Source organism: Cebus imitator, unplaced genomic scaffold, assembly GCF_001604975.1.
Source record: "Cebus imitator isolate Cc_AM_T3 unplaced genomic scaffold, Cebus_imitator-1.0 Scaffold8, whole genome shotgun sequence".
Classification (NCBI taxonomy): domain Eukaryota; kingdom Metazoa; phylum Chordata; class Mammalia; order Primates; family Cebidae; genus Cebus; species Cebus imitator.
Window position 1 is genome coordinate 12,125,210 of NW_016107323.1, and position 21,125 is coordinate 12,146,334.

Genomic DNA, 21,125 nt, shown 5'->3' on the forward strand with positions numbered 1-21,125 from the left:
CATGTTATGTTATTGGACAAAGAGCTTCATAATAGTAGGATTTGGTTCATGGCTGTGCTTCAAAGACATTACGTATTTTACTATTTCATATTTCAATTTTCTTTCTATAATAAAACCATGTAATTGTATCATGACCTTTGTCTCACCCTAAATAATACGGTGTAACTTACATTTTATACATTTATTCACATATACATATGTGTCGTTGCTGTTTGAGTAAGTCTGAGGTCAGACACCCGGTGACTGATGTTGTCCCAGAAAGTAGAATTCTTGTGATGCATAAATGATAGCTGATGAAGCCAACACAACTGTTGGAGGAATTATAGCTTATAGAGTTGCTTGGCAGATGAAATCACTTGACTAATTAGAAAATAATGCATTATGCCGTGCCAGAAAAATCACAGAGCAGCAGAAGCTGTGTTCTGAGTTGCTGTGGGCTGCCAGTCACAGTATTGAGCCTGTGCCTAGCATTTTTTTACCTTTTTTCCCCCTCTATTCCTACAGCCCAGAAATTGAAACAGACCCTGGAGCCTTGTGATACTGAATATCCAGCATTTGTCTCTGAGCGCACCATCAAGGAGACCACAGGGAATATTGCTTGTGAAGACTGCTCCAAGTAAGCCATCCCCCGACCCCCTAACCCACTACACCTTTCTGCTCAGCACAGAGCTTTCCCCATAGGTCTGTGTGACTGGCAAGCAGTTACACCAATGGAAAACATGGCTGCCCTCTTGTGTAAGGAAGTATTTCTATCAGCTTGGAAGGAATACCACTTGGCTTTATAAGATATTCTAGACATTGGGAAGCATTCAGTATGCATGAAAATACATCCTGCAGTAGGAGAAATATAGGTCAGTTTGTTGATGTTTGGTGAAAGCCCTAATTGGTGCTCTCTCAATTGACAGTTGGCAATTTGAACTGCATGTTCAAGAATGTCCTTATGTATCTTAATCGAAGGCACAAGCCTTCAGGATTTACCCAAATCTGATGTATTGGAAATGTTTCTTGGTGGTTGAATATGCATTTCCCTGATTACTAATGAGGTTGAGCCTCTTTTAATGGTTTTATTGGTTATTTGGGGTTTCTGACCTCTTTATTCCAATTGGGTAGTTCCCAACTGGGTGTTTGGATGTATTCTTATTGATTTGAGTGTTCTTTGTATTTCAGATACTATTTCTTTACAATCATATGCATTGTATGTGGGTCCTTCTATTTCATGATTTGACATTTACACATGCTTTTTTTTTTTTTTTTTTTTTTTAAAGAGACGGGGCCTTACTATGTTGCCTGGGCTGGTCTCAAACTCCTGGGCTCAAGCAATCCTCCTGTCTCAGCCTCCCAAGTAGCTGGGACAAACAGGCACAAAATGCATAGAAATTTTCTTTTTTCTTTTTTTTCTTTAAATAAGTTTACTCATGGGCTGAGTTCCCATCTACGTGCAGATCTGTTTCCAGATTTTAAGATTCGTTAATACTTATCTATCAGTACCATGTCTCTTTAATTATTATAGCTTTGTAATATGACTTGGTATTTAGGAGAACAACCTTCTTATTCTAAGTTTTCTTAATTATTCTTGGCTATTTACTCTTGCGTACTAATTTTGGAGCTAGCTTGTTAATTTTCATGAATTCTGATAGGGTTTTGATTAAAATTGCTGTATGTTATAGATCAATTTAAAGATAACTGCTTTTTTTTTAAATAATACTGGACTTCCCATTAATAAACTAAGTATGTCTCTTTATTTACATGCCTTTTTGTGCCTTTTAATACAATTTTATAACTTATTTGTAAAATATTTATAACTACACAGCCCATAGTTTTTCCATTATAAACATTATATATTTAAAACTATTTTTCTAATTTGTAATTACTAGTATATGAACCTATCACTGATTTCTGTATATTGAAAATTGCATCCAACACACTGCTGAATGCTCTTTGAGATCAAATTGTTTGTGATCTTGGACTATCTATGGATGCTCTTGGACTTTTTGCATAGACAGTAATACAGTTTGTGAAAAGTTTGCTTTCTAATCTCCATACTTAATGCTTTCTGTTTTATTATACTACTGACACATCGTTAAATAGAAGCAATGAGATTAGGCAACCATGTCTCATTCCTGATTTAAAGGAAGTGCTTCTAATAATTACATGTTAAGTATGTTTGCTTAAGGACTTTTTCATTCTCATAAAATATAAAGAATATAAAATTTACCATTTTAACCATTTTAAAATGTATAATTCAGGGGCATTAAGTACATTCACACAATCATCACTATTACTCATTTCCAGAATTGCTGTAGATTTCTGGTAGTTAACTATGAGGTTAAAGAAAACTTACGTAAGAGTTTTTGTTGCCTTTGTTATTGTTTGAAACCTAAATGGACGTTGAATTTTATAAAGAAAATTCTACATCCGTTACAAAAATAATTTTCTTTAATTTGTTAACATGTTAAGTTATACTGATATTTTTAAATTTAAAAATCATGAAATATATATATATAATAATTTTGGAATTAGCTTATTAGTTTCTATGAATTCTGATAGGGTTTTTGATAGGTATGATATATGTATTGTATAGACATATCATGTGTGTATTGTTTATATTATTTCATGATGATATCTATAGTCAGGTATATTTCATGAATTTATTTTCATGAAAAAATATATAATACATATGGCATATTATATAATACATATTATACATAAAATAGTATATATTACATATGTGTAGTATGTACATATTAATAGTATACAGATTATCTAATGTGAAAATATACTTGCTTTTTCGGGATGGACCTTCATTGTCATGAATGGGCTGGGTGCAGTGGCTCACTCCTGTAATCCCAGCACTTGGGGAGGCTAGGTGGGCGGATCACCTGAAGTCAGGAGTTCAAGACCAGCCTGGTCAACATGGTGAAACCCCGCCTCTACCGAAAATACAAAAATTAGCCGGGTGTGGTAGTGGGTGCCTGTAATCCCAGCTAGTTGGGAGGGCGAGGCAGGAGAATTGCATGAACCTGGGAGGTGGAAGTTGCAGTGAGCCAAGATCTTGTCACTGTGCTTCAGCCTAGGTGACAGAGCTAGACTACATATCAAAAAAATAAAAATAAAAATATATCACACATATTGCTGAATTCAATTTACTTACACTGTGAACTTTTTGTTTTTATGCTTAAAAGGGAGCATGGTGAGACTTTTTCTTCCTTGCCCTGTCATTTGGCTTTCCTATTAAGGTCATTTTATTGCCACAAAATTACTTATAGTTTCCCTCTTTCTGTAATATCTGCAGCATTTTATATAAGATGGAATCCAGTACCTGTTTCTTGAAGGTTTGGTAAAACTTTTAAAACTGTCAGTGACTGGTGGGATTTGTATGCGTGTGTTTTCTTGCATGTGTATGATATTTGTTTTAAAATGTCCTAATATTTGGGAGTTGAGGCCATCCTTTTTATTATTGAAGTCTAATTAAATAGCCTGGTGATCTGTATAACACATCTATTTTAGTATTTGTGGAAACTTGCTTTGTATTTCCAGCCCTTGCCCACATGTTTTGGAAAGCAAGTTACATTCTCTAATAGCTGAGTACAGGAATCAATATGTGTCGATTGGACAAAGTATACAAATTGTGTTTCAAACCTACCCTTATTTTCAGTCTATTTTAGATGTCAGTTAACCTCTCACCAGGATTATGGACATTTTGTGCCGTTCAATTGATTTTGCTTTCTATATTTTGACGTTATGTTACCATGGACCTCCCTGTTTGTGATTATTAGAGCTGCCTGAGAAATCATTCCTGTTATCACTATGTAATAACCCTCATTGTACATGAAAGTGCTTCATGCCCTAATGTCTATTTGGTTTGCTAGTAGCAGAGGTACATTAACTCTATTTTGGTAATAGTTGCTAGACATATTTTACCCTTTTCTCCAGTTTCAACCCTTTTTTGTCATTCTGCACTAGGATTTTGTCTTATAAACAGAATATAGCTGGGTTTGAAGTTTTTATTATTTCTATTATCTGATAGTTTAATCTTTTAAAATTTATGGTTTGGACTCTTTCTAAGTTTAGAAACTATTAGTTTAGAAACTATTTCTAAGTTTTGGACTATTAATAAGTTTGGACTATTTCTACCATCATTTTATATGCTTTCTATTTCTCATGTTTTTCTTTGCTCCTTCCTTCCTTCTTTTCCTTCCCTTTTTCCTTCTTTCCTTCCTTCCCTCCTTCCCGCCCTCCCTTCTTCCTTCCTTCCCTCTTTCCTTCCTCTCTTTTTTCTTTCTTCTTTTCTTCCTTTCTTTCTCTTCTATTGGATTGATTGGGTTTTCTCTATTCCTTTTATTTCTTACTCTATATAAAGTACACATTATTCCTTTAGTAGTTACCCTTTGCCTTTTTAACATGTTTCAATTGATGATGATCTCCTCCATCCTCCAAAACTAACGGAAACTTAGAACTTTTTAACGTGCATTACCTCCCAACTCTTTCATATAATATTTTCTAACATTTTAGTTCTGTGTTTTTGACCCATGAAATAATTATTTCTGCTATTGCTGCCTATAGTAAATAACATGTGTACCTGAATTTTTAGTCTATAGCCACTCTTTGATTTTAAAAATCATTGCTTTTTGTTTTATAGTACTTTAGAAGTTTTTTCAAGAATTATCTGAGATTGATAAATTATCTCATTCTTTGTTTAAAATGCCTAATTTAGTATGTGCTCTACAGTGATGATTCATCTCCAGAGCATCAAAATTAAAATATTTGGAGATATTTCATTGTCTTCTCACTTTTAGCCTTGTACCTTTGTAGGTAGTCTGACCTCTCCCCCTTCTCTGATGGCTTTTACAGTGTTCAGTCTCTCTTGGATGTTCTGAGGTTTCATTGCAGTGATTCCAGGTATAAATTCATTCCCGTTTTGTGTGTGCTTTCTTCCAGATAATTTCCTTAAACCCATATTCCAGTTCACTACTTTTCTTTTGATCCTGTCTCGTCTGCTGCTTAAACAATCTACTGAGCTTTTTAATATGGATAACTTTCTTTTTATTTCTAGAAGTTTCATTTGCTTATCTTAAAAATGTATGTTTTCTTTTATACAGTCTTATTCTTAGGTTCTCTGTACCAAATTATAAAAACATTTTAAGATTGTTCTAATAGTTTAAATTTTAGGAGTATCAATCGTCTTTTTCCTTCCATGTGCGTTTTTCCATGTTAGATTATTGGCTCGTGTATTTTGTCATTTTTAACTGTGAATTGATCTTTACTATTAAATATCATTTCTCTGGGAACAGAATAGAGTTTGAGTTTCTCTTCATGATATATTTGCGTTTTGGCTTGTATCGCGTATCCTATTAGTAACGAGTGCCTGGGAATAATTGTTATGTAAGTTTTTTTGCATTTAGGAATTTCTGTACCATATAATTACAGTACATATTTTTCCTAAGCAGCATGTAGTTTAGGCTTGAAGTTTGATTTCTCAGGGCAATATTGTTTTTCCTATTCAGAGCCTCAGAGAGTGCCAGATTATCCATTTTTTACACTTAGCAATAAATGTTCAAGTTGGCTTTTAGTGTCTTCTCTTGGAAGATCTTATGTATCTAAACATGTTTGTTTTGCTTTACTATTTCATCTAGTGTGTCTGAGTGTTTAGAGCAGGATGGCTTCTACATTTGCCCAGTCTATCATGTTGTAGTTTATTCTTTTGACTAGGGGCATTCTAGATGCACCACAAGAAAGTACTGAATGGTTCAATGCAGGATCCTTGGAAGCAGTGGGTTCAGAATGTGAGTTCTAACTTCACTAATTATTAACTCTGACCTTGGACAAAAATCTTCACTCTATGAAATTCTGCTTATTTTTGGTTGATTTGGGGGATCATAATACTAAGCATATCATGGCTTGTTATGGGCATTAAAGTGAGAAAATGTATGTTGCAAATTTAGCATAATGCCTGAATCGGATTAAGTACTCAGTAAACAGCCACATGTAGTATGTACGTAATGCTAAGGTCTGAATATTGGTGTCTCACCAACATCTGCATGCTGAAACCTAATCCCCAGTGTGATAGCATTAAGAAGTGAGGCCTTGAGGAGATGATTAGATCATGAGGTCTCTACCCTTATGAATGGTGTTGGTCCCCTTATAAAATAAGTTCGAGTGAGCCTGTTTAACCTTCCATCATGTGCATACACAGCTAAAATGTGTTATCATTCAGGCAGAAGACAAGCGCTCACTAAACACTAAATCTGCTGGTGTCTTGATCTTAGGATTCTCAACCTCTGAAACTGTTAGCAATAAATTTCTGTTGTTAATAAATTCAACACTCTAAGGTATTTTGTTATAGAAGCCTCAATAGCTGGAAACACGTAACACCAAATATATAAAAAGTTTTTAACACCCCTAAACCATTCTGCTGAAATGTGAATATTTCTTTCCACAGTCTAATGTTATCTCCCTACTGTAGAATTCCCTGTATAAAAAGGTATAACATATATGGGTCTCCGATATGATCACAAGCCATGTGTGATGGAAGGGTTGTTGACAATTCACGACTCTATGGTTTTGTCAGGTAAATGCCTCTGGTTTTATAATGATTGAGGACCTTTTTGACCAAATGGATACTATACCCCCAGTCATCATAACTGCAAACTCTGAGGTGGCCAGTATCTCTTAGTGAATGATAGGCACAATCATATTTAGCAATTTAGAGTTCTTGTTTCTATTCTAAGTGAGAAAACCAATAGAGCCAAGATAGGAGATTGCTAGAGCAAGCAGCATTTTTCCTTATTAGAAATCATAATTAGAAAATAAAGAAATGAATGCAGTCTGATTAAAGAGAGTAAAGATTTCAAGCTAAAGAAATGACTACCTTTCATTCAATAGGAATAGGAGGTCATTGCATTGCTGCTATGGTCTAGAAACTGTGCTGGTGCTTTGGGAAATGCAAAGATGGAGAAGATGCAAAGTTAAAGGCTGGGTGTGGTGGCTCACGCCTGTAATCCCAACACTTTGGGAGACTGAGGCAGGTGGATCATTTGAGGTCAGGAGTTCAAGACCAGCCTGGCCAACATGGTGAAATCCCGTCTCTTCTAAAAATGCAAAAATTAGCCGGGCATGGTGGCACATTCCCAACTGAGGCAGGAGAATTGCTTGAACCCGGGAGGCAGAGGTTGCAGTGAGCCAAGATTGCACCACTGCACTCCAGCCTGGGCGACAGAGTGAGACTTGATCTCAAACAAAATATATAAAGTTGAAGCTGAAAAGAGTTATATCAGCAATGGCTAGTCTGTTTTAGCTCTCTAATATCATGCTGGGTTGAAGACTCACAGGAGAGTGGGTAGTAAGTGGAGTAAGACCTTGCGCACTGTGGCGCTGCAGGCACTGGAGGATTTTCCTTTCCAAGCCTTATTTCAAGACCACCCCTGGCAGCTCAGTCACACACCGTAGAAGCAGAACAATAAAACCTGGGAGTTTGGGTGGGAAGAGAAAGGGAATTTGGGCTTTTTCTTTCTTTCTTTTTTAGTGAACATTTTATTGAAGCATAACACCTACAGAAAAGTGTCCAAACTGTAAGTTTGCAGCTTGATTAATTTGTGCAAAGTGAACATTCCCGTGTAACCAGCACCCTAGTTAGGAAGTGAAATAACATTACAAGCTCCTCAGAAGCGCCAGCCCCCACACCTGCCCTCCTCTAGGTATAACCTCACTGACCACAGGATAACTACTCTCTTGATTTCTAACATCAGGGATTGGTTTTGCCTGTTTCTTATTGCTAACTTATGAGATGGCAGTTTGGCTGATAAGATATGAGAGCTGATTTATAAAGGATCTTGAAGGAGGTCTCTAAGGAATTCACTCAGAATACAACATAGGGCCATAGGAAGGAAATGTAAAGATAGCTCAGGACGTCAGTAAACATTTCTTGATCATCTGGTTGCATCCCAGACACCGAGCTGCACTTTGAAGAGACAGTGGTGAACGAGACACACAAAATTCTTACCCTCATGGAGTTTGCAGGTGAGTAACCAGGCAATACCAACACTCCACGGTTAGTGCCGTGATTAGAGGGTAGATGTTACACAGGGGCCCAGAAGGAAGGCTTAGGTGGTTAAGAAAAGCTTCCTGGAAGAAATAGACCTAACACAACACTGTACTACCAGGATGAAGAGGAGCTGGGTATGCATATCTAGGCAGAGAGAAGAGCATCATGGCAATGAAAGAAATCGTGGTTTGGTCAACACATTGTTAAAAGTTCCAGGAAGGTGAAAGGAGAGAGGATAGAGAGGGAAAGCGCTGAGCAAAGACTAGGGCCTGTTGCCCCTTTGATCCTGTAGAAGAGAACTAGTTCTTTGAAGAACTTCAAATGCTAGCTACCCTGACACCAGAATGGAACAACCGAAAGGTTTTAATGAAAAGAGTAAAAATGATCAGATTCCAGATGATGAGAAAAATGACAGCAACAGCAGTGTTTATGGTGGCCTCTTGAAACAGAAACTCCTCATTCAGACAGCCATTTGCTACCCCTTTGTCCTTTCCTTCTCTCTCACTGCTAAGCTTGCACATGTGCGTGTGCGTGCGCGTGCACGTGCGCACACACACACACACACAGGTCCTAACAGCAAACAGCTCACTTGTTTCTCTTCCTCATCCTCCTCTTTTTGGAGATTAGAAATTGAAAGATCACTGGGGTAGCTAGTTGGATGAGAAATCAATTTAAGACTACTTTTATTCCTAATCCAAGTAGTCTCTGTGAAGTTTCATTATAAAATTATGATTTAATGTTTAGACGGTATTAAAAAAGACCCATGAACAGTTACGTTGAGTGCTTTTGAAGAGTGGAATCCTTTTATGCTTGTCTTTTGCACATTCCTTTCTCTTTATGTCTTCTTGCACCATTTTATGAAATAGAATTTATTAGAAGATATATTCGAGTATTTATCAAACTATTTATGAAGCTATTGTTTTGCATTTTCCATGAGCTTTGTGGTCTCGGAATGCCATATGTTAAGGAGGAAAATAATGTTATTTGATTTTTGTTGTCTTTTATTCTTGTTGACCCACAGATGTACAATGGCCAGCATGATTAGTGGCATCCAGAAAGCTGAATCTGTACCTCTGCTTTACATGTAATTCACATGGAAATGTATCAGCCTTTGCCTGGAAGAAATGAGATTTTTCAGGTCTCGTTCTCTAAGACAATTACTAATTTTTGACCAAGTTTGTAGGTAACTTCAGGTCAGGGGCAGTGACATTCAAAAATAACACATTTCTGCAGCATTTGGCCAGGAGTGCGCTGGAAATTGAGTTTGGTGAAAATTATAGTATTTCAGAAATTACGCACTAAGATCTTTTTCATAGGAAAACATCTCGCCTTCCGCAATGGAACATACAGAACTGTGTCCATTACAAACTAGTCTCAAGGCAGCGATTACTTTCCTCCACAAGCAATGGCAAACCATAGAGCAACAATCCCAAAGAACTGTGCACTTCCCACGGGAACAGGCTTCAGCTGCAGTTTGCTTTTGGACTGTCATTAACAATCTGCCCATTTCTTAGAAGAGATCCGCTGACTCTGGTATCTAAACATTTGCTAGAACTAAGTAAATCGTGTCAGGTGGTTCTAGCCATGTAGCAGAAGTCTTTTCGGTCTTCAGAAATCTTTGAAGAGCCAAGTCGAGCTGCGCCCGACTCCATTTCTGCGTCCTGTTTCCAGAATCACTAGATGGTTTTGTATGGAAAATACATTAAGAGGTGACTCAGTTGATCTAAATAGAAACCTTCAAATTGGCAACTCCAAAAGTGCACATTTATATGTCTATAGCATAGATGGATCTATTATAACATAGAGGAACACCATGTAGTATTTTTAAAGGGATTTTCAAAAATATAGGGTTTATTAAGAATGCAGGAGCCTAAAAGAAAATAAGAATTTACATAAGAATGTCATTAGGGTTGGTGGTTTGGCCGCTCTAACCAATAATTTTTGTCATCCAATATCCCACTGATTATTAAATTAATCTGTTATTCAAACAGCAATCGAAAACAACTCAGCCCATATTTTCTGGGCATTTGTGACTGTCAACAAGTTGAACAAAATTGGAATCTAAAAAGGATGTAATGTTTTACTATTTTCCAGTATGTTTCTTTCCTTCTTGATTACCCAGCCCTCTTTGCCAAGAAAGAGATTTACAAAGATTTGCTTAGAATCAATTGCAAAATAAATATAACCAGTTAAGAAAAATAATTAACCAAAAATAAAGCTTTAAACACATGTAACATTTTTATTTTAACATTTCAGTGTTGGCAAAATGTTAATTTTTAAGGTAAATTAGATTTTTGTTTTTCTTTTTTTGTTGTTGTTAGTATCACTCATCACTTCTCATAAAAATTATATTGCCATCGGTTTCACTTTGAGATCTTGTGCACAAGCTTTGCTCATCTTCCTGGAAGCCCCAAAAACTGTGGCTACAGTTTTCTTCTCTCATCACTTCTCCCCACACACCTTTCATTTATCCGCTAAGCCGAAAGAAAGTAATTGGTCTCGAAGTTGTGTTGACATGTTTCGTGGGCTACAGTTCAGAGAACCATAGTTCAGGGATTCCATTTTCCAACAAACGACTCCAATTTCCTGTTGAGGTCTCAAGCTGGGTGGGCAATTTACCACAAGTCTTTAGACTGCTCTCAGTGAGTGCCCTGCAGGTGTTTCTACCAAGTGAGGCTCCTGGAAATGACCTGTATAATGGATCCATTGCACAATGGGGACACAGCGTTTCCTTGGGTAAAGGCTAAGAAGGTGGCCTCTGGGACTGAACTGTGATCTGGGCTACCACACTTACTAGTGCAAAGATCTTAACACATTATGTAAATGCCCTGACCCTCAGTTAGCTCATCTCCAAGAGGGATATAAGAATAGTCCATGCCTCTTAGGATCTATCTGTGGGTTTTAAAATAGATGTATTACTTTCATACTTAGCACAGTGCCTAGCACAGAATAAATGCTTCATAAATGGAAGACATCTTTATGGAGCACAGTCCACAAACCCATCTGCGTTGACAGGGATGCAGGAAAACCACAGGACTCCTTAATCCAGATTTCTCAGCCTTGAAGGTAAAACTAATAATTTCAGTCAGGAAAAGGAGATGGTGAGGGTTTTTTTTTTTTTTCTTTTTTTCTCTTTTTTTGCTCTGATGAGACTGTCCTAGATAAAATAGCTCTTGGATTTTTGCCACTTCCTGGGTCTATTTGACCTCTTGGTTGACAAAACATTTGGAATTCTGGATCTGGGAATACACGTATTCAATAGGAACCAGATCCTTCATTACACAAATTAGATACAGACTTTGCCAGTGGGAGTATATTAGTGTCATGAATAATATAATTTGTAGGCGTTAAAATGTAAGTTTTCTAACCACTTAACTTGCAAGCATATGCTAATTTGTTGAAATAATTTTGTATCTCCTACTCTATAGATTCTTGCCAAACTACCATACTCAATCTTGTTTAAATTGTATAAATCAATATGATTCATTTTCCCATAAAATAGCAACCTTTTCAAATGGGCTTTGTTTAATTTCTAAAGAAGTCAACTTTCCACTCTACAGAGATAGTGGCACCAATGGTTAAGTTCTTCCCTTTGGAGATTGAGGTCTCTGCATCTTATTTTTCCCCACGTTTTTTGTTGGTGTCTTTATTTCCTTATACCTTGCCACGTTGGGTGATAATGCACAGAACTGTGGATTACCCAAGTCAAAATAGTTCCTATCTCAGTTCTACACAGTCATGCCCAAGCAGCAGTGGAGGAAAACCAGCCACATCCTCCCTGTATCTTCTTGCCTCCTCTTCTGCATCTCAGAAACATAGTAGAAGTAACTTCTGCATCCTAGAAATAATTTCCTTCCAGCATAAAAGTTTTAAAACATGACTATCGAGTTTCAGTGATTTGTCATATAATGTTGAGTTGTGCTAATCGCTCTTTAATACAAGTCTGCCTTCTTTTTATATGATGGGTATGGGGCCAGGTTTGAATAATTCAATGCTAGCTCTTAAAATGAATATTCTAATTAGTGTTGTATGTTTATGGTTGTGAAATTATCTTGGCTTTAAATTTTTAAAAAGGAAGAAGTAAATGCTTATCCTGGGCACTTTGTTTTGAATTGTTGACATAGTGCTGGCTGGGCATGGTGTCTCATGCCTGTAATCCCAGCACTTTGGGAGGCTGAGGCAGGTGGATCACCTGAGGCTGATCACAGAGTTCGAGACCAGCCTGACCAACATGGAAAGACCCGTCTCTACTAAAAATACAAAAAATCAGCCAGGTGTTGTTGTGCATACCTGTAATTTCTGCTACTTGGAAGACTGAAATAGAAGAATCGCTTGAACCTGGGAGGCAGAGATTGCGGTGAGCCAAGATCGTGCCACTGCACTCCAGCCTGGGCAACAAGAGCGAAAGTTCCCGCCCCCACCCCACCCCCGCCCACTGCCATACACACACAAAAGGAAAGAAAAGAAAGGAGGAAGGAAATAGTGCCATACGAAAGTGGGGTCCAAAGGTTCTATAATAATTGGAGTTAAAACCACCGGTCAATTTTTCTAGCAGTCCTTTTGAATCTCAGTTCAATGAAGCGTTTTACTAGGGACAGGGTTTCCCTGATTTTTTTTTTTTTCTCAAATGCTCAGAGAAAAACGTGCCCTATTTCCAGACTCAAGGATGATTACAACTTTGAGGATCCAGATAGAGTGGATGTTGTTGTGTAGGTGTTGCTATCTTTACTTGCTCTTTGATAAGCAGTGTTTGGAGGGTTTTAGTACAGGAAATGTTATAAATTACTGTTTTCCCTCCTGAGTCCATGATATAAAATGAGAGGGGCACATGTCTGTAATGACTAGGCAGGTCTCTACCTGACATGAATTAGTCTCACAAACAATTTCCCATTTGTACATTTCTTAATATGTGGGGAAGAGGGGTGGGAGCACATGCAAGTTTGGCTGGGCTCACAACACAGTGAGGCTTTCCTCTTCCATGCCGGAGGGTAGGAGACCAGCAGGGCCAATGAATATTTTTAGAATGTTTATTTGCATGTGGAATGGAGGCATGCAGAGCTGTATCCACACTATTGATGTTTGCGAGTTGCATTTCTGCGGTGCATTGTCTCCATCCTGGTGGTTGCTTGTGCTGTGACTCCCGCCGTCTCTACCTCAAAGAGCAGTCTGTGTTCCCCCTTGCTCTGCCCAGTACTGCACCTGAAGTGGCTTAGCAAGTTGCCAAAGCCCTATAGATGTGTGTTTATTAACTCTCCAGCTTGCCCTCCATTTGTTTAGCTTGGAAAGAGTTTATATATTCCTATGGGTATTAAAAACCCATCTGATGTATTAGAGGAGCTCAAAGGATCAAAGCAGAAATGCTGCCCTGAAATGCAGCATATTGAATATAGATACAGAGTTTCTAGACACAAACCACATTTTCAGGGGATGTTCTGTATACTCAGAAAGAAAATTCATTTTTTAATGATCAACTTTTCTTGGGGACATGAATTTTTTCTTTTCCTTTTGTGACCTCCCACCTTTTGGGGCATTGCTCATGATTTTGACAAGAAGACCACTTGGCACCGTAGGGTAGAGACAGTCATTAATTTCAGTGTGTTGTTCATGCCTTGGAAGATGTACCCCAAGAAGCTTAGCAGATACATCAGCCACTGGCTAATGACCAAGGTTCTTAGTACATCTGAAAGAAAATGGGTGGAGAGGGTACAAGATGAGGATCAGAGTCACCTAGGATCCGGAATAATTAAGGTGTAGATGATCAAAGTCAGAAGGATGTGGGAGAAATTATCAGGATAAAATCATTATATCAGATGTACCTCAAAACATTGCTGTACTGGCTTTTTGAAAACAAATTATATATTTCATGAGTGATTCAATTTCTACTGAAGTAGGTTGCCCTGCAATCTTGGATTATCTCAGTAGATCTAAGCCTATATGAGAATTCATATATGATTACTGTTTATTGAATGCTTACTTTTCACAAAGAGCTTTGTGTCCATTTCCTCATTTATTGTTTTTTCCATTTTTTCCACTTCATCTGCCTTTCATCAAGGGGGAACCTAAGGCTAAGAGGAGTAAAATCTCCTGACCAGTATTACAGAGCCACTATGTGCTGGAGTTGAGTTTAGTCCAGTTCTGCCTGACTCTGAAAGCTGACAGAGAATTCCTGTTGGTATCCATGTCAGCGCATCTCTGTCATGATACTAGTCATTTATGTAGCCACATCTCAAATTGAGTTCATCTCAAAATCAGGGCTTGCTTTGGAAATGGACAATTCTGTGATCTAATACTTGATCTAAGGGAAGAAATCGATGAGCATCCAGTTGCACAAGAGCCATACAATTCTCGAATGCCATTTCCATGCAAATCTCTATTACGTGTACCTGGGGGTTCTCTCACAGCATTTACCACATTACTGTTTAATCATCTCTTTCTTAGTCTTCCTCTCCATCAAACCAAATGTGGTAGGTTGAAATAGTAGTAAAAAATACTGGCTTTGGTATCATGAAGACCTGGGTTTGAGATCTCAATGCCATCAGTTCCTAATTGGGCAACCTTTGTTAGCAAGTCACTTCCCCTCTTAGTTGCCACCTGTGCTTCTGTAAAATGAAGATGCTAATAGCACCTACAGGGGATTGGCTTGATGTGAATATTACAAGATAATATTATAGGAAAACCATTGCCTGGCATTGAGTTGGTGTTCAGTAGCTGGGAGGCCTTATATTTAATTCATTGTGGACAGAAACATGTTAATTCCTGTATTCCTAGCACTTAACATAGGACCTTGTGTATAAAGTAGCTCTCAGAAAGCTGTTGATTGAGATGAGGCTTCCCAAGAGAATAACCTTATAAAGTATGATGGTGAGGGGGTGGGGGAGGTAGGGTGGAGTTGTGTGTAATTCTAATAGCTGAGACACCTGTTATATTGGGTGATATTTAAAAACAAGAATCTGTTTTGAAAACAACTAGAAGCTCAGATTCCCAAGAGCTGAAAGGCAACTTTGTAATTTTCCTTAGGAAAAGAGAAGGTGGTCCAGAGAAGGGAGGGGGCGTGCCTGAGGTCCTACAGGGAGGGAGCCCCTGATGATACCAGACTCAAAGCCCAGTAGATAGTCCTGATGCTTACGAATCTTTCTTCACATCATTGCTTCTCTGTAGCTGATAATTTAAAGAAAACTGTTAATGAACAAAATATGTAAATAAATATTTGTATGAGGATAAACATGGTAAATAATTAAAATAGTACATAGGATATGCAATAAGAATTAAGTCTCGACTACACGTAACTCCCGAGGTCTCTCATCTAGAGGAGCAACTATTGGTTCCAAGCCCTAGTGTATCCCTCTCCATGCATAAGTGGCTTATGCACATAAAGGTGCTTAGGTATATTAAATGTTTTGCCAATCTTTTATAGGAATGATAATGTAGCGTATATATTGTGCTTTATCTTTTATTTCACTCCATATGTCTGAAACTATCATTTATATATATCCTTGCAATATCTGAAATGTGTATCCATATACACCCTTAAAATATATATAAAATATGTATACCCTTAAAATATATATGTAAATACATATTTATATATATATTGCGGTTGTCTGAGATTCCATTTTGGGGGATGTTTTCATTTAATCCAGATTGGAGTTTTGTGTTCCAAAACATTGGCTCCTTAACTCAAAGTGGAAAGGAATATCTTTGTGTAAGATGCAATTTATCCATACATTAAATTGCCAGAAAAATTGATAAGTCAAAGGGTATGCGTATTTATAATTTTGATAGATCCTTAGGGGAAAAAATGCACTCCGGAGATAGGAAACCAAATTGCTCTTCTACCAATTTGTGAGAATATTAGTTATACTCATACCAACATAGTGTGTTATGAAAATGTTTTGCTCTTTTCCAGTCTGATAGATGAAAAATGGAATATCATTATTGTCTTAAATTTTCTTTTTATGACCAAATTTGAACACATATGTTTTAAGGTTATGTATATTTTCATTGCTGTGTACCCTCTAATTATGTCCTTACCTCTCTTTATCTCTTAAGTTGTTAAGTCTTATGTTGTTAGTCTTTTCTTTTAAGGTGCTAGACTTTTCTATTGGGTTTAGATAGTAAGAAAATTAACCATTTTTTCTATGTATTGCATTAAAAGCATAGCTCATCATAATTAGTTTCTCAGTACAAAAGTACTACTGGCTTATGGCAGTGTTAGAGAATTTTCTGTAGTTTATCATTCAGCAGTAAAACTACTGATCAAATTTTGGTGTACTTGCTTCCATTCATGTTTTTTTTTGTTGTTTTTTATAACATGCCTTTTAAACTTGAAATGCCATAAGCATATTTCCTTGTCTCTAAATATTTCTGCAACATAATTTCTTAAAAAAACAACCACACAGTATGTGGATTTACCAGTTTCTTTAGCCAACATCACTTAGGCTGTTAATATTTGGCTGTATAAGCAATGCCATCATAGATGAATGTCTTTACTCTGAAAACTCTGTGTATTTATGTAATGACTCCTTCAAGTATCAATTCCTAGAAGTAAAATAGTTTGGAACCATTCTTTGTTAAGGTAAATCTCAGTAAGAGTTAGTTACAGAGTACAGACATAAATGTCATATATATATATATATATATATATATATATATATATATATATAATTCCTTTCTCTGTTGCCTATTTGGGGATAAAAGATACAACTTTTATAGAGAACAGATATTAGGTGGAAATTATTTTCCAAAACCCTTCTCCAAAAAATAGAGTGCCAACTGAGAATGGCGCCTAAGAGGCCTCAGCATTTATTTCTCATATTAAGGTGCTAGGAGAAGCCTGTTTGTAATTTAATTTAAATTGTAAGAAAAACAGAAAATACAGTAGTGATAGACATGTTTATACATTTAATGCTTTTGTTAGTAATTATTTACAAACCTCCTGATACTATAAAAGAAAAGGTATTGACTTTTCTAGCAGGGTGCCGAGTTAATTATTTCAACTTAATAATGAGCAACATTGAAGTGACATTACACAGGCCCGTTGAGGGAGCTGCAGAAAAACGAGCTTCAGAAATACTTTGTGAATGTGTGAGCATGGCTATAAGTACAACTAATCAGGAAAATTAAAGCAACATGAAAAATTGTTGAGATTAATGGACCCTGATTAAAACAGGATAAAGTGTTCAGGATGTATAAAGTCACACAGTTCTCTGAGCAGGCCCATGTGTTCCAGAATGCTTATTGGAGTTCACAATAAATCTCTCAAATGAATTATGCTAATACTATTGATTCTAACCATTTCCTGACTAGCCTGTTTATCTATTTTTATGTCATTTCTCCATTATAAAGAACATGGGCTTCAAATACATGCTTATCAAGCTCTGAAAATTGAATTGGTATTTAAGAAAGGAGGCAAAAGAAATAATATACAATCTTGCTTGCTGTGTTTGGGAACAGAGTAGGCTAGAAATAAAGAGTTGAATGATCAGGGTATTTTGGGTAATTCTAAAAATGCTTTCAGGCTATGGTTCTATATATTATGTGAAGTGGTGAAGTCAGGCAGGCTGTCTAGTAATTCATGAGTGAGGATGGATATTAAAATTTGGTAGCCCCAGTAAATGATTTAAGAAAAAGGTCTTAAATACACATTAACTTGAATTCTCCATGCCCCTTTGCTGTGTAGATACAACATCACTTCCATCAGGTTTCACCTGAACAGTGGTCTGATGTTATGTTAACAAGTAAAGTTCAACAGGGTAAAGGTAATGACTGCCAAGGGCACCTGTACCTGTGGGTGATTTCATTAAGCCCCTTGGCATAGACTATTAACCATAAAATGAAAACACCCTTGGCCAGGTGGGGTGGCTCATGCCTGTAATCCCAGCACTTTGGGAGGCCACAGCGGGTAGATAACTTGAGATCAGGAGTTCAAGACCAGCCTGGCCAACATGGTGAAACTCTGTATCTACTATAAAAATTAGTGATCCCAGCTACTCAGAGGCTGAGGCAGGATAATCACTTGAACCTGGGAGGCAGAGGTTGCAGTGAGTTGAGATCACACCACTATACTCCAGACTGGGTAATGGAATGAGACTGTCTCAAAAAACAAAACACACATGCACACACACACACACACACACACACACACACAAACACAAACACCCATGTGTTTTAAGACAGTCACTGTGAGCAAAGGAATTTGACATTTCACTTTAAAAAATGATACCATTTTTTATTATTTCGTTCAGAATATTTAGCAGGAGTTCCTGAACACATGACTGGGCTCCCCAGAATCATCCAGGGTGCCTATAGAAGTGTATGTTCCTGGGTCTCAGTCCAGACCACCTGATTCCCAATGGCCAGGAGGTGAGTCTGGGAATCTGCACTGGCCAGGTTTCCCAGGTGATTCTGATGCATGGCCAGGCTTGGAAAGCTCTGCAGGACCTCCTCATGTATAACACAATAGGACATGACAATAATTTCCTGGATTTCATTACCCAAAGCTAGACTCTTTATCTTTTGAATAAACTAGGAAAAAGTGAACAAATAAGAAAAAAGAAGAAACCAAGGGTAAAGTTATACCAAAAGTTTCATTTGCACCCCACCCTCTCCAGAGATCTAGAAGTTGTTTGAAGTGATGCACCACCATTGCATGTTCTGGGCCACAGTTAGGAGATGTGGTTAAAACACAACTGGGCTCAAAGAAAGATGACAAACGTAAAGTCAAACTTATGGAAAATGAGTGGCAGTTAAAATGGGATGAGTAATCATAATTGAGCTAGCAATCATGGCTTCAGGAAAACCTCAACCAACTCCCTCAGACATCAATGGCACTTTTGGGAGGAGGAACTTCAGAATTTGTATCCTTGCATCTTGGAGAAAGCAGATAATACCTCCTTGCAAGAGGGTGGGCCCAAGATAAGCCAAAGCCAGGGTGCAGAAGTCAGCCATCACCATCAATTTAGAGAGGATAGAGAGTAAACAGCAATGGATTTCTCCAGATCATCACCTCTGTGATTTTTAAAGGATGAGACAAATTAATGGTTTAGAGTATCATGACATACATCTTCCCTCTCATTTTAGTGTATGTTTCATTTCTTTTTATAAATTGACCTCTGTGATGTCACTTCTCCCCTCTGAAGCAATATATTTGTTTGCCTTCCCTGGTATTACCCATATTTTTAAAAGCAAAAAAAACTGTAAGGTACAACCCTGCTGTTTTTAGATGAAAGTAAATACGTTTTATTAAATGTATTCATTTATGCAGGTTTCTTGAAGGCAGATACTGCAGTGAGCACCAGGGATTAAAAATCAGATAAATTAGGGTCTTGTCCTTGAGTCTGTGATCTAGTTACATAACCTTACTGAGAAGTCACTGTATTTTCCTTCCTAACAGCTTATTTTGTCTTAAATTTAGCACGCGTGCGTGCTCTCTCTCTCTCACTGACATCCATGATAAAGCAGTTGCTTCTAAAAGTTTTGATGTTTTATACAAGTAGACGTGAAATCCTCAAGCAACCAAAGTCTGTAATAGTCGGAAAATTTGGTCGTGGTACCTAGACCAGGCAGATTGAAATACGTGCTAAGGCCCATGCATGTGTCTATTTTCATTTAAACCTTTCATCTTCTCCTCCTGAGATTATTAAGGTGCACACAGCAGTTAACATTTTTCATCCTGCAATTTTCATGCAGGAGACCCATTTTTCCAATTTGTTTTCTATGAAATCATAGCATCACCAAATGCCTGGAGCAGTTAGGCCATGGAGCCAAACACATTTGAGATGTGTTGTATGTCGATATGTGAACATGGATTCCCAGGCATAACAGGACATGCTTTATATGCACATATGAATTTGCGTCTTCAGGTGTGAAAATAAGTGCTATATATATATAAAGATGAAATGTATGTGCATATATTAGTATGCATTCACAGGTATATCATACTGTTATTCCTTATTCCTCTGAGAAAGTTAGAATTCATGTTGGCCTGTTAAAGACTCTGAGAAGTCCTGCAGTGAAGAAACCTGTTGAACTCTTTTTAACCAGAAATTCATCAAACATTTATCAACATAAAAGGCAGAATAGTTCCATAAACCCACTTTGAGAGACACTCAGGCTAGTAATTTCCATGTAGAATGGACGGGATAAAAGGCAGTTACGGCTTTAGAGATAGTTATAAGACAGTAGATGCCTTGGAAATAATAGTAGGATAAGTAGCCAGGATACTGGGTAAATATACTGAATATAAAAATATTAACCTATGGGGTGATTATTAAGCTAGGAGGTTGGGGGGATGGACTAGACTAGAGCTTTGTGCCAAAAAGAAGGGCGTCATCAGCCACGGAACTGGGATTGTGAAGTAGAGCTGCTGCCTGCAAGTTCAGTTACAAGAACCAGAAAGGGGCCGGACACGGTGGCTCACGCCTGTAATCTTAGCACTTCGGGAGATCGAGGCGGGCGGATGGCGAGGCCAAGAGATCAAGACCATCCTGGCCAACATGGTGAAACCCTATCTCTACTTAAAATACAAAAATTAGCTGGGCATGCTAGTGCACACCTCTAGTACCAGCTATAGGAAGGCTGAGGCAGGAGAATCACTTGAACCCAGGAGGCGGAAGTTGCAGTGAGCCAAGATCATGCCACTGCACTCCAGCCTGGTGACAGAGCGAGACTCCTCCTAAANAAAAAAAAAAAAAAAAAAAAAAAAAAAAAAAAAAAAAAAAAAAAAACAGGAAGTACATGTTGGCTACCCTGAAAGATCATTCTAGCATCTTCCCAAAGTACATTTCTTGAAATGGAGCCATACAAAAACCTAAAAGAGGCAGAAGCACTCATTTCTCCACCTGTAGAAATCAAAGAATGGTGAGTCGTGTGCCAGGAGTTTATGACGTTCATCTTCAGAAGATGCCACAGCCTGCAGCACTATGCTGTTCTTTTATCCCAAACAAAAATTCAGAAATTGGCTACAGGGAAAAGATGTAGAAGAGTGAGAATTCAGAAAAACAGATTGATGCACAAATCTCTTTTTACCTTTTAATGGTCATTGGAAAATATTCATTGTGAAAAATTTTCTGTGGTAATGTGACAG

At 37.5% G+C, this 21,125-nt stretch overlaps 1 protein-coding gene across 2 annotated transcripts in view; it reads left to right on the plus strand.

Annotated features, from left to right (window-relative positions):
• The window catches only part of LOC108314525 (voltage-dependent calcium channel subunit alpha-2/delta-3), an 823,636-nt gene that overhangs the window by 767,610 nt on the left and 34,901 nt on the right, over nt 1-21,125 (plus strand). For both annotated transcript variants that reach the window (XM_017543458.2, XM_037743848.1), the window contains one exon: nt 505-616. In XM_017543458.2, coding sequence (XP_017398947.2) covers nt 505-616 — 112 coding nt within the window. The remainder of the gene's footprint in view (nt 1-504; nt 617-21,125) is intronic.